Below are 13,637 nucleotides of genomic sequence, written 5' to 3' on the forward strand. Positions count from 1 at the left end.
GCACTGAACTGCTAGATACTTTATGTTTCGAGATATGCAACAGTTTTATTAACTTTTTTTTTTCTGTTGCACTTTTAGGGGAAGAAAAGGAAACTTGTCAGGTTGTTCTGTATATGTTGTATGTGCCTATAAAAGCCAATATTCATCTGTAAGAGCTGTGAAAAATCACCTGTGCAATACAGAAACCTGGGCAGTGGCAAAAGGAAGAAAACTGCAGCCCAGGCAATCCTGTTCAGCAAAAAGACTTCCAGGAATGTCAGTTGGATCCCAGGATTTTAAGAAGAGACATTGCTCAGAGAAACAACTCTTTTTACTTGAAGTATTTTGGAAAATAAGTAAACTCTCTAAGGCAGCTGAAGCTAATTTCAAATATGTTTCATTATAAAATTATTTCTACAAATCCTCCCTTAAGTTTCTTTTAAGATATTACCATAACTTTAATACTGTCAGGTGATTACTCATTTAGTCACAAAGAGAAATTTCATACAGTAAGAAAAGTGTTGGTATTTTAGACTGGGATTTTTTCATTTCTATAACGGGGTGAAAGATTTCACTCAGTCATACGGATCTGTTTGAAAGTCATGCATTATTGAAAGTCCAGTGACTCTCCAGCAGAGTTGCTAGTGTGTGATTATTTACACTTGCTCCTGCTGGTATCTGCTAAAACTTGGAATATCTGTAAGCTTGCTTATAATTAGTGCCTATATATAACGAGTCCCTGGGTGTTTTAACCACGTTTTCAAATGGAGCATATTTACTAGGGATTTTGTAGTTTGTTTTTGTTTTTTTTTTTTAACTAATACTTATAAACCAAATTTCATAATTGTTTTGTGTGATCTTAAGATATTGTAGCACTTATAGTATCATTTGTGGAGTTGTCCCTTTGCTTTATTCTTTTCTATGAAACTGTGATTCTTCCCTCTTTCCCTCTTCTCAGTGTTTCAGATTTTACAGTAGATACAGGTTTTTAAGCAGTATTTGATCAGAAGATTTGTTTCGCTATAGAGCGTGTCATAAATTAAGCAAAACATACAATAAGCTAGTTTTACTTTTGTTGCCTTTTGCATAAAGTTCTCAGGCAGATAATTTTTAATGTCAGAAGAAAAGACAAGGGCATAAATTCTTGCCATTGCACTTTGACACGTTACAATAAACCATGCAAAGGACAAGGTCTTTTTTATCAGGGAGGGTGGTTTGCAAGAAGGATTGCAGTTCCTCAGAACTTGAAGGTATCAAACTAAATCTCGAGGCTCAAATAGTGTAGAATTGCATATTAAGAAGTATCGACCAAACAGATTTTGTGTTTTATGCAGAACGGTGGTTTCAGTTCTTGCAAGGGGAAGGTCAGCCTAGACTCAAAATATGATTATATAGGTGAAAAATACCTTATTCACAGGTGGACTTTTTTAAATATTTAGAGGGGAAAAAAAAAAATCACTAGTTTACGTGGTTGAATACCACAAAGATATTCATAACCAGGCAATATGAAATTTCAGTTAAAGAATTTAGGGCAACTGAAGTTCCAAAGTACTCATTAAATTTGGAAATCTTAGAGGTACCTTCTTGAATTTTTATGAAAACCTTTTGTTTTTCCAAAGGCTATTAAATGAAAGTCCCATTTAAGAGTCTTGTTTAAGGTCCAGGCTGGGACCCAAGCCTGGAAATACATCTTTACTTTAAAGAATCTGTAGCATAGAGCTGTATTTGATACGTGTCAATTTGTCACAGTGAAGTCCAACCACCTCTATTTTTCTTCTTCAAATTTCATAAAATATATTCTCCTCTACCATTTCAGTGCTGTGCTTTATAATCATATTTTTGTTTACTCTCTGATACTGAACACAGCAATGAAAAAATGTGATGATATGGCCATTTTGCAATGGAAATCGAATATATTAAAGGCTATGGAACTTCAGTCCCACATTTCTCTCCTGTAATTTAAATCTCAATATTTTTAGATCATTGATGTAGTTAATGGTTTCTAGTGCCAACTAAGACAGATTGTTTCTCAGCAGGTAAACATGATTTTGGATATTATAGAAGTTTTCTTAAAATCATATTTGAACTTGTGGAGACTTCAATCTGTATAACAAGATTTAGAGTACTCAAAAAAACCTCACTGTTCTTCCGATTGTTTTTTGAATGTCTTTTTTGATTAAATAGGTATATTTTTCTAGTTTCAGTTTAATAGGGCATATTCCTTGGAGACATTGGCTCGAGTATTTGATTTCTGCTGTGTAGTCATTGTTCTCTTTTATTAGTTCGTGTGTCACGAAGCTTTCTGGCTGGGCGTATGCGGAGTGGCCAATTACATTTTTAACAAAAATGCTTAGCTGTTTCCCATACATATGTTGTAATTTCTTCCCTGAAAAACACAAACAGATATCGAAACACTTTTTCTGCCTTTTCTTTTGTTCACAATATCGCGTGGAGCCTGGAATTACCCACTGGAAAAGGCAAACATAATGCAGAAACCACAGGGTTTCTGGCAAGATATTGTCAGAAGCCAAAGCTGCAAATCTATGAACTGTCACTGCCAGTTCTGTAAACTTGGATTTCTGCCTTTTCTTTTGACTATTGTAACTGCTTTGGAAGAGGATTTCTTCCTCTCAGTGGTCATTAGGGTGACAGTATAAAATACCTGATTGGTATTTTATAGTTGGATTTTTTTTGTTTGTTTCTTCAGGAGTTGATTGCCATTTCTAGTATGTTGTACTGGTGCTGCCAATGAGGAAACGTGATATGTATCCGTCCATATCTTGAGATGGGTTTTAACACAGGGGAGAATCTCTAACAATGTTTTTTGGAGATGGCAAGGAATTGACAAAAGATATAAACGTTGATTTCTTTGTTATTGCTACAAGCATAAGCTGAGGATATCTGGCACTTCAGTTCTTGGCGCATCGTGCAGAAATGTGTAATGGTCTCATTGGCTTTTATAGCATGCATTTAATCATTAGGCATTTTAACTTCTAATTGGCATTTTTCTTCATTTTCTTTTGAAACCGTGGCAATATAGAGCGTTGAATACAATCCATAGCATGTTTAAGGCTTCTTTTTGTAATGTGTGGTATTTACTACTTAACTGCGTTTCCTGGGGCCAACAAAATGGGATTAATGTATTTACAGAAAAAAACAAATATGATATATTAAAATGTAAATATATATATATAAACTAAATACATAAAATGTACAATTTTTATATGAATATATAGATATTTATATCTATTGTATGTGTTTATAATTTCTGTATAGTATTAGGATGGTAAGACAATATCACTGCCTTAATTTTCTTCAGAAGGGCTTCAAACAATAAGAAAACAGGGGGGATGCGGATCTGACAAGAAAAAGTAGTCGTTCTCAGGAGATCAGCAGTTAAAAACAGGGAGCATCTCCAGATTGGATTGAAAATGGCCAAAATCTCCACACCTTTTGCAAGATTTTAGATAGAATAGTAGTGTCTGGCAAAATAAGCTTGTTTAATGAGGTGTTATCTACGTAAACTGCTCTCACTGGACGTTGCTCTCCTAAGTCTATTAACATCCAAAAGAAGCCGTCAACAAAGCATTTGTATTCCAATATATTTTCTGATAAACACAATCAAGAAGAAATTTTAGGAGTGTTCCTATGTTGATAAAGATATGTTATGAATTTAATTGATTAAGATTATTTTATGTTGGGAACTCTCAAAGGGTCGAGCCTTTGTTGCCTTTGGTAGAGGAGACTTGAGCTGTCACTATACAAATCGGTTGGAATGTGAGCTTGGAAAACTTACTCTGCTTTAAAACAAGCTTGATACCAATTGTCTTTGAATAAGGAGAGTATAATTGCACAGTATCTGAACAGCAAAGTTAAATAGGGAGGAAATATCTCATAATGTGTGGTGGTTTTGTTTTTTTTTATAAAAACCTTATATAGATTTCTGGCTTGCTTCCCCGCCCCGCACCTTCCTGGAAAGAAGAGTTTTTCTTTAGTTGCAGGCTAGTTTTGTTTCAGAAAATGGTATTAGGACAAATAGGAATAGCTACTATGTTTAATTCCAGTAATCAAAATAGACTTTGGGAGGGAAATGATGTATTTTTTTTTTCTTTCAGTTCTTGTGTAAAGCTTTTTGCTGTTTTGCAGTCAGTGTTTGTCCACTAAGGCAATTGTAGCTGTTTCATCAGCATAATGCTGCTTTGCTGTTAGCAATTAGTTTCTTTCAGGGTTTGCCAATTAAGCTAGCGCTGGTAGAAATGCACCTAATTTGTCAAGAAATGGCAGGATGAAATATAGGGGCCATTATACAAATTGGGAAAGAGGAAAAATTCAGGAAAAGCATATGTGAGACTTGCCAATACTTGGTCCATTCCTGCGGCATTTTCATTCTGGTTATGCCTCCATTCCCTGGTGGTGTTGGAATAAGTGTAAAGCAATTGGTCATAAGTTATGGATCATCCGTGTCCTGAGTATTATGTATTTAAAAAAATAAAAATTTTGCTTTGGGAGAAGCTGTGCAGAAGGTTTTGTGCAAAGACTATGTTAGCTGTGTGCAAAATTATTTTCTTTGTTTTGTGTTTTTTTTGTTTGTTGTTGTTTTGTTTTGTGGTTTTTGGGGGTTTTTTGGTTTTTTTTTCCCTCCTTGGACTCCACTGGTTTGTTTGGCACAATTGGTTACTAGTGAGTGAGGCATGATGGCTTAGCTGGCCGCTCGTTTATTACCTGCAGTCTGCTTAGACCGAATTCTTCAAAGGTTTGAGACCGAATTCTTCAAAGGTTTGTATGCTCAGAATGCAGATTTGTGGTGGTTGGGCTTTCTAGTAAAGTCCTTCAGCTTTAGGAGGAACTGAGTAAAGAAATAGGTTAAGTTGAGCTTATAGTTCCTATGTGTAAAGCAAAATGGACTTAATCCATGGTTGCCCGAGAGGATATAAATGTCAAAGAGAAGGCATTGAAGGAAGAAAGAGTAGGGGTGGCTTGACTTAGAGAAACAAAAAATGTTTCAAGAACTCCTGCATTAAACTGAAATATATATATATATATTAGACTACATGTAGACAGTAATGGAAATAGTGTATACCTGTTTAACTGGCAACTAGAAGGAATTGGCTTCTTTAAACCTAACAGCAAATAATGAGGTGACATACAGTTATTTCCCACAGGAAGAGAGAATTATTGAGAAATCAGGAAAGGTATTTGAAATAAAGAACAACTATTGGCACAAGAAGAAAAATGTACAGAATATTTGATATATACAATAGGGTAATGCCAGGGTCCTGGCAAGGGAGTGAGGTTCTTGAACATCCTTACGCTAAGATTACTAGAGCATCCTCCCTAGACCCCCTCTAATCTTAAAATAAAGCTATCAGCCTCTAAGGAGGACTTTGTGATACAGTTATCTTTGATAGCTGAGAAATGGACCTGATTACCTGGGAAGATGAGTTTCAGTCCCCTTTTCCTTTGAACTGTGTGTTTGCCTGTGTTGACTATTGTTTTTATTACAGGATTTGAGGAAAATGGACTTTTGTGTATTGCAAGGAGACTTGTGTGCGCTGACAGGATGGCTGGGAACCGCTGTGTCTCTGTGTTTGGAGTCACGAGAGCTGGGCTGCTTTCTACCACCTAACAGTTAGACTAATTAGTCTTTGATTTTAGGGAAATTTGTCAGATTTACGTCTGGGAATGAGGTACAACTTGGCGTACGTGTTTGAAATGCACGAGGCGATTGAAGGCTGGGTTAAAGCAAACAACTCATGCAGCAGGTGCTGGTTTGTACATCTGATTTCTTGGTAAAAGTTTGGGTGTTACTCAGTTCCTAGTAAACTCGTGTGATTGACATTTATTAGCCGGATCACTCAAAACCTCATGGCTTTTCGTGCTGATCCTGGAAGACTTCAAATGGTCATCGTGACAGATAAAAGAGCTTTTTTTGGGGGGGCCTTTTCTTAAGTATTAAACCCAAATAGGCTCTCCCTATAGGCCATCTATATTTATTTTCCTGGGTAAATCTTCTAGCTTTGCAGAAAAATAACAAGCTCGAGGGAACATCATCATTATTGCTTGGCTGAAGATGATGACATTGACATGAGGTCTTCTGACAGGGGATTAAAGTGGAAAATGTTGGTAGCAATCTGTTAGGAACAAGAGGATCCCTTTGAAAAAAGGAGTCGGGTGTAAAGCACAAAAAAAATTGCTTTGCCCCGTTTTCATCAAATTTTACCACCGTTGCCACTGATGGTTGTTTGCTGGCCAGCTTAAGGTGGGTCAGTGGCCTCTGTGCTGTTTCTTGTACACAGATGCTCGTGTTTCTGTAGTTCCTGTAAAAAAAATTGCGTCTGCTGACAGTCTCTGTTAAAGTGCCAACAGTAAATGAGTCTAAATAACATTTTACCCACAAAGACCTGTGGCATGTAGGAGCAGAAAATGTAGGCAATCACTATATCTGTTTTTGTTGTAGTGATGATGGAGAGGGGACAAAGTGAAGACAAGAGGAGGTGGGAAATAAAATAAGGCTTCAAACATTTCCTTTGAAAATACTTTTTGCCCTTCTTTTTAAGGTTTAATCTTCAGCCTTTTAACAACCAGTGAACTTGTAGGATTCCATGTATTTCACAGCCTAACTTTTTAGTTTAATTTTTTTTTCATACTAAAGCATTTTGGTGCGAGAGCTGGCATGGATTATTATCCTGCTATGCTAATACGCATCAGCAAACTTGGCTTCCAAGTGCACATGTGTATTTTTGTGGGAAATGTGGGAAAACGGTGAGAAGGAGCACACAGTACTGCCTGTCTGATCATGTAGGTCCTGAAGACTAAGACTGACAGCTGAGTAGTAGTGTGTTCAAACTAAAACTCTAGGATTTATTTTAATTGCCTTTTTTTGGGGGGTGATGTTGGGGTTTTTTGGTTGTGTTTGTTTTTTTTTTGTTGAACAATGGGTTTTATATCCTGACGATTTTCTTTGAAGCCACCAGAGAGATGAAGCTTTTGTTTTCACTGTGAAACCTGAGATTTCCGTAGATTTGCTTGATTGTAGGAACTGGAATTTTTAAGTAAATGTCAAATAATAGGAAGTTTATGCTTTAAGCCACAAGAGTTTGGCAACGTTGAGGGCTGTGTGTACTGATAATCTTAAGATAATGCCATCGTCCATTTCCAGTGGTTTCCTGGAATCTCATGAGTGAGTTAGCAATAATGAGTCAAAGCTGTCTGTATACGCATGGATGAGCTATAAATCGCATAGTGGAAATCAGGACTGATATCTGCTTCCAGCTTCTGGGCTTGTACCTGTGAGCCATTCATACAAGTGGAGAATCACTGTGGGGTGAGAAGGATCCTGACATGTAGGTACTGCCAACATCAGCCAGTTTTCAGTTGCAGGAGCCATTCAGGCTCAGATGATTTTACCTCTGTGCTTAGCAGCTTTATTTGGAGAAAAAAACCTCGGGTTTCACTCTGGCAGGTTTCAATCCTGCCTGTTGCTGTCTGCTCTTGGTTAAGAGTATGCTGTTTGGCCTTAAAATCTGCTCATCCCCCCTTCTGAGAGGGGACATGTTGATACTTACTAGAAGCTTACGGATCTCAAAATTCCTGCTTCAGTATGTGGTACCTCTGAGACCATCAAAACATTTCCTGATACATAATACAGACAGGGCCTACTCTCCTGTGGTGGGGTCTCAGGGCTTTGTCAGTTGTGTCTCTGTTTAATTTCAGTTGACAAGTCAGCTATCAAATGCTCATTCAGGAGGGCTTGCTAATGCTTTTGCTCTTTTTTCTATGCTGTGCTTTTTTTGACAGCTGGGTATAGTTTTTACACTTAATTTAATGTAAGAGTTTATTCCTTCCTACAGACTTCTCTTGGAATCTGCGTGGTATGCATCGTATGAACATACACGGCCGTGGGTGCCTTCTTCCCTCCTATCTCTTTGAGCTCTGGCAGTAGCTGCTCAAGCTCGGTAGTACCCTCAGCTTCTAAAGTGAGAATCCTGTTAATAAAGCAAGCAATTTAAGAAAAAAAAACAGCATTTCCATTCCACAGCGTATGCTGATCAGCTGGTGCTTATAAATTCTGTACAAACGGGTTATATTTCTGTTAAAGTGGTTCTATACATGGCTTGGTGGGCCACCCCTGTTTTCTGTTTTGTTGCTTTACGGAATTAGAGGCTGAAATTTTCCTGCAAGCTCCTTCTAAGATTCCAACACCCCTATGAAATTTTGCTCGCTTGCAAATAAAGGTGGTTTTTGCCTAGCAACAAACTTTGCTGTTTCTACCTGAGGATCAAAACCATAAGTGCATTCGTTCAGCCTTTTGCGTCACTTTGGTACTGAAGATTTTGACAGTCAAATCATTGCTGACATTTCTGTTGATGTGCAAGGAAGAGAATAATCCAGGATGTTTTTCCATAGCAGTGTCGCCACGGCAGGACTGACAACAATAAAAAGTGCATTGATCACTGAATAACCAGATATTCTGGAAATGCATAGAAAACGGAGACGTATTTTCAATCAAAATGTCTCACTCTTAATGTTTATTTTCTGACTGATTCCTTTTTGCTATTTATACTCTCCCTGAAGTATTTTGTGGAAACCTGAGTCCCTTTGAGAACCCACCGAAACAACCAGAAGTGTATTTTATGTATTGTAGGATGTAAATGATTAGTCATCACTTGTAAATTGCCTAATGGAGGAGGAGGAGGAGGAAATTTATATTAAGGGAAGGTGAGAAGCTCGATTGTGACTGCTATATGTCTTGGTTCTTCCTGCCCTTCCCATGAAAATAATTATGAAGGATTTTTTTTTATTTTAAATCATCCTAAGAAACACTGTCAGCAAGGTTGGAAAATGGTAGCTGCATACTGTAAGCTGCTTCTCCACTTGCTTATGTATTCTTGGGGAAATTTATGGGGGGGTTTAGTTCGTTTAATTTAAGGTTCTGTGGTCTTCTCATACATTGCCAATGAAAAATGATGTTGGCATCAGAGATCTTAAGTGCAACAATATGGGAAACTCGGTTTATGAAGAAATATGTCTTTGGTAAAGCATGATGAGATTATGTTGAGCATCTGTGACACAAGACCAGAAATGGTGTTTATTGGAGTCTTGGCAGATCTCTTCAGTTGCTGGATATGATACCCTTTGTTTGTTGTCTGGTTTTTGTTCTGCTCCGGTTGTTTGTCGTATGAATAGTTAATTCACAACACATGGTAACACTGAAGAATCCAGAAATAATTTTTGTGTGTGTGTCCTAATTTTGGTACAGCTGTCTTAGTTTTCGGTTAGTTTTGGAGGGTTTTCTTTGCAACAGTCTGTCACCTGGCTGGCCCTTTCCCAGGTGAAACTGTAATGCACTGTATTTCCTTGGATTTTTTGGTTGAAGGTTTTTAAGTCAGTGGCTTATTCACTCTTTTCCCTCTGAGTACTGGCTCTGTGAAATACATTTGCATGTGCTTGAGTGCTTAGGCACTTGATTTTTAGTTTGGGGTGGTTTTTTTGGTGTGTGTTTTTTTTCCCTCAAGTAGGATGATGCATGTTTCCTCCTATTTGCTGCTTTTGTGTATTTCCAATAATTGCTTCAACCCCGATTCACGTGCAAGCCTTAAGAGGTGCCCATTGTATCAAGACAGTTTGACATATGGCCATGGCTTGTAAATCATTCTGACCCATCCCAAAATGCTCCTTTTCTGTCGGATCAGCTATTCAGCTGGCAAACGCAATCCTAATGAACAGTGTAAATCGCACTGCTGAGGCAACTCTTTCTTCAGGTTTATTTTCCGAATCATAACCTGGAGATCTCCTTTTTCCTTCTCATACGGTGCCTCAACAGAAAGGTTTTCTGGTGGCCGTTGTTCAGGGAACAGGATTTCTTCCTTCTCCTCCTCCTATTCTTGATCACTTCAACTTTTATTCAGATTATTAAATGAACATCTCGATTGACTACCCTGGCAAAGCAGGTCACTTTCTAAAAGCACCCACCTAGCTTCTTTTTCAATAGTGTTTGACTATTGAAATTTTAATTGGAGCAGAAGCTGTAGTTAAAAAGCAGGCAGGTCCTTTTTCCTCGTACCCTCATTGATTTCTGTTGAAGCAACCAGATGAGCTTCTATATAAATATGTATATGTGCTTTTTTTAATGCAAAGTGCTGGAATTCACTAAAAAAGGTTAAAATTGAAATGAGTAATCTTCAGTGCATAATGCAATTGTTAATTTTAGCTCCTTGCGTAGGAGCTGTTATGACTTGAACAGCCGGCTCGAGCCTTCATTAGAGAAGAAGCAGGCAGTTTTGAGACAGGTGGAGCTGGATCAAGCTGTGACAGTGATTTGCCTGAAACTGGTCATTAGTGTTAGAAATCCCGTCCTATCTGTTGCATCCTTGTACCATGGTTGTTCCCGTTGTTGTTATTTACTTTTCATCTTTTTCCAGGTTGACTATGATCCGTCCAACCCTCTGAAGGACCAGCATGGCGATTGGCACTCTGAACTGTTAATGGGGACATGGGACTCACGTTGTCATTGATAATTTGTGTGGACTTAACCAGCGAAAAGCAACAGAAGACCCTAGAAAGACAGTGGGAATTATAGCAGTGTTTCAGGTAAATGGCTTCTTTGGTGCAGCTGCTAAACTGTGATTGGTTTTGTGAACGCTGTGTAAGCGTGTAGATGAGCTGCGGGGTGATAAGCCCATGAAGGACTTGTGCGTGCATTTCTTGATGAAAATCCTTAACAAATTAAGGGTTATTTAACAGACCATTCACCGTGTTTTGAATTTTTAGCAAAGCAGTTCAAGTCTCAGTTGGAGCTGCAGAATAGCCAATGCCACGGGACTTCCTGGGGAGGGCGGTGGGAGAAAGGGAGAGCAACGTGAAGCTTGACTCGGCTTACTGTGAGCTAATTGGTGAGGTTCGTATTCCAGTCGGTTTGTTTATGAACCGTGTGGCTTCATTTCTTGTGAAATCCACAATCCTTCTCAAATGGGAAGATTATCTAGAAAAGGTTTTATTGTTTTATTTGCTTACAATGCCAAAACAAAAGCAAAAATTGGAAGAAATAAGTTTTTACAACTCAGTAGGTGTTATCTTTTCACTTAAAACGTAGCTTAAAAAATGAAGGTAAGTGATGTCAGATCTGTTGAATGTTAATTACAAGCTGTGAAAAGAAACATGGCAAAGTGTGGCTTTGCCTAATAGCCACTGTTTCATTGTTGAGAAGGGGCAAGGTAGTGCAAAAGACCCTTTCTGAAAGAACTCCCTTTTTCAGCCACAGTTGTTTTTCCTGAAGATACTTCACAAGCCAAATGGATGGGGAAAGAAAAGTTAAATTATTCATGAGTCTAATTTGACAAATGATCAGTGGGGGAGGCTTCAAGAGGGAGCTGGGGGGAGAGAGAGAGAAAGAGAGAGAAAATAATAATAGGCTTTAATTTTGAAAAGCCTTTAAAGCTGCTGTACAACAACCCATTGTGAGCTGAGAGTAAATGTGGTTCAGTTAAGATATCTTCATTAGAAATACCTGCCAAGGGCTTCCTGTAGGATTTTCGTAGTGCTGGAGAGTGACATGGCGTTTGGGAAGAGGCATTATGATTTTAATAATGGAGCTGTCAGTTTGATGCCTGAAGATGTTGACCCTGAGAGCTTTATTGCCAAATTTAGATTTCATAGTTATATTGAATTATTGCCTCTTCAAATACATATATATATGTTTTTTAAACTGGTAGTGAGCACCATGGGCTTCTGCTACGTACAGAAAACATGGTTGAGTGCTAAAAACAGTGCTGTTGCTCACGCTTTTTATTTCTGTTTGTTTGTTTGGCTATTCTTTTTTATTTAAAAAAAAAAAACCTAAGGGAAAAAAGATGTCGAGAGATGCCAGAGACCTGGAAGTCTGAATGGGTCCTTCTTGCCTGGTGCTGCTGAGCTCTGTAGCAGAGTCCCTCACCGTCCCTGCCTGCACTCCTGGGGCTGGGCTGGGAGAGACAGGGCTGGGGAGTCACAGCACCTTCTCTTAAATCTGCTCAGATCGGAGCTCTGCTTGTTTAACCTGACACAAGTCTGCTGTTTTCCAATATTGTCGATTCAGTACGTCTCTTCAGCTGGGACGTACATAGCTTTCCATTCCTGAGCTGCATATTTTGGTTTGTTTATCAAAGGAAATTAAATTACTTGGGAATTGAAATAAATAAATAAATAAAAATTCACCCCCAGTGTTTTGTGTGTGTGTGTGTGTGTCTGTTTGTGTTGTGATATCTTGACTTTTCAGGTCACCAAATCTTGTTATTTTAATTTCTGTCTGGAAGAATGTCTGAGCAAGGTAAATTGAACCAGGAGACAGCGGAGGATACTGCAAAAGAGCAGGAGTCTGCCGTCTCCGAAGCGAACCCGGACAACTGTATCCTTAGTAAATCTGAAAGCTCAGAAGTAGAGGAGAAGGAAGAGAAGCTGAGCGATGCCAAGACAGAGCTGCAGGTAAGACAGGAACACGTTAAATGTCAGTGTGTTACCATCGCCTTTCCATTTCTGTGATCTCTTTCATTGCCTATGCTTTCCCTGTTTTTTCTCTCATAATTTTGAGACTCTCTCTGTTTTTTAAAAATTATTATTTTTACATTATTTTGGGTCTTTTTATCTCCCTATAAAATAAATGCTGTTATTTGTTATACCTTTCAAGCTCTTTAGGCTGCTGCCCATGTTATTAATTTTTCTGAGAAGTTAATTCCTAGATGTCTGTGTTAAAGCTTGGTGAAATATTTTGACTGTTTTCACTCTTTGGGGATTTAGAAAACTACCTTGATCTCATGAATTTACAGGTAATACTAATGAATAATTACTTAATGTGTGGTTTGGTTTGTAGGTGTTACTGCCAACAAAAAGTTGTTATGCAAAGCCTAAGAAGGTAATTTGATAAGAAGACTTTATCGGATGAGGGGGTTTTAATCCTTGTTGCTCAATCGAATATAAAAATAAAGGGGGAGACTACAATTTAAGAGGAATTTGGAGAGGGGGAGCATTTACTTAAGTATGCCTTTTCTTACATTTTTATTATATGCAAAATTACAGAACACTCTGCAATGTGTTTTTGTTGTTTATACCTGTTCTTAACATGAATGAAGTGAGCAGAGATGATTCTTGGTTTTCCCTGCTTTCCAGACTGGGTTTGGGAAAGTTGTTTTTGCAGTCAGCAACTGATTAAAATATCATTTGAGGAGTGATTTAATCTCTGTATTTATTGGTGATGCTCGTCACGCACATTTTCCACTGAAGTGATAACTGCTTCTCTTTTTTTGCTATACCCAGAAACGAGGTGCAAATCAGAACCAGCAGAAAAAGAGATCCAAGGTAAGGGTCCATCTCTGTTTGGAATTGCATGTCATGGCAGCATAACGAATTTCAATCACCGGTCTGTCTGCAATTCAAGTGATGCTCTTTCATCACTTGTGTGCTGGTTGGGGTTTTTTGTTTGTGTTTTTTTTTCCCTCTCCCTTACCCCATAATCTCATTGCACAAAGGCAGAGGAGTTCCTCTAGGTAAAATGTGTCAGGCTCCCCTTTATTTATCTATCATACTTTCATGCTGCTGGGCTTGCTGTGTGCTTGTGTTAGCATATGTGCTTGTATACACCACTGGGGAAGGAAAAAGCTCGTTTCTTTTCCTTTAGTAATTAACAT

The 13,637-nt window shown here is 38.2% G+C and overlaps 1 protein-coding gene across 10 annotated transcripts in view; it reads left to right on the forward strand.

Annotated features, from left to right (window-relative positions):
- ARPP21 (cAMP regulated phosphoprotein 21) overlaps nucleotides 1-13,637 on the forward strand; it is a 191,655-nt gene that overhangs the window by 82,416 nt on the left and 95,602 nt on the right. For 8 of the 10 annotated variants that reach the window (XM_068405641.1, XM_068405648.1, XM_068405647.1 and 5 more), the window contains exons 2-4: nucleotides 10,401-10,569; nucleotides 12,233-12,438; nucleotides 13,267-13,308. In XM_068405641.1, the coding sequence (XP_068261742.1) occupies nucleotides 12,271-12,438; nucleotides 13,267-13,308 (210 nt within the window). In that variant the 5' untranslated portion in view covers nucleotides 10,401-10,569; nucleotides 12,233-12,270. Of the gene's footprint in view, nucleotides 1-10,400; nucleotides 10,570-12,232; nucleotides 12,439-12,823; nucleotides 12,866-13,266; nucleotides 13,309-13,637 lie in introns of all 10 variants that reach the window. The other 2 variants (XM_068405651.1, XM_068405645.1) reach the window with 2 other exon arrangements.

Source organism: Nyctibius grandis, chromosome 7 (genome assembly GCF_013368605.1).
Source record: "Nyctibius grandis isolate bNycGra1 chromosome 7, bNycGra1.pri, whole genome shotgun sequence".
Classification (NCBI taxonomy): domain Eukaryota; kingdom Metazoa; phylum Chordata; class Aves; order Nyctibiiformes; family Nyctibiidae; genus Nyctibius; species Nyctibius grandis.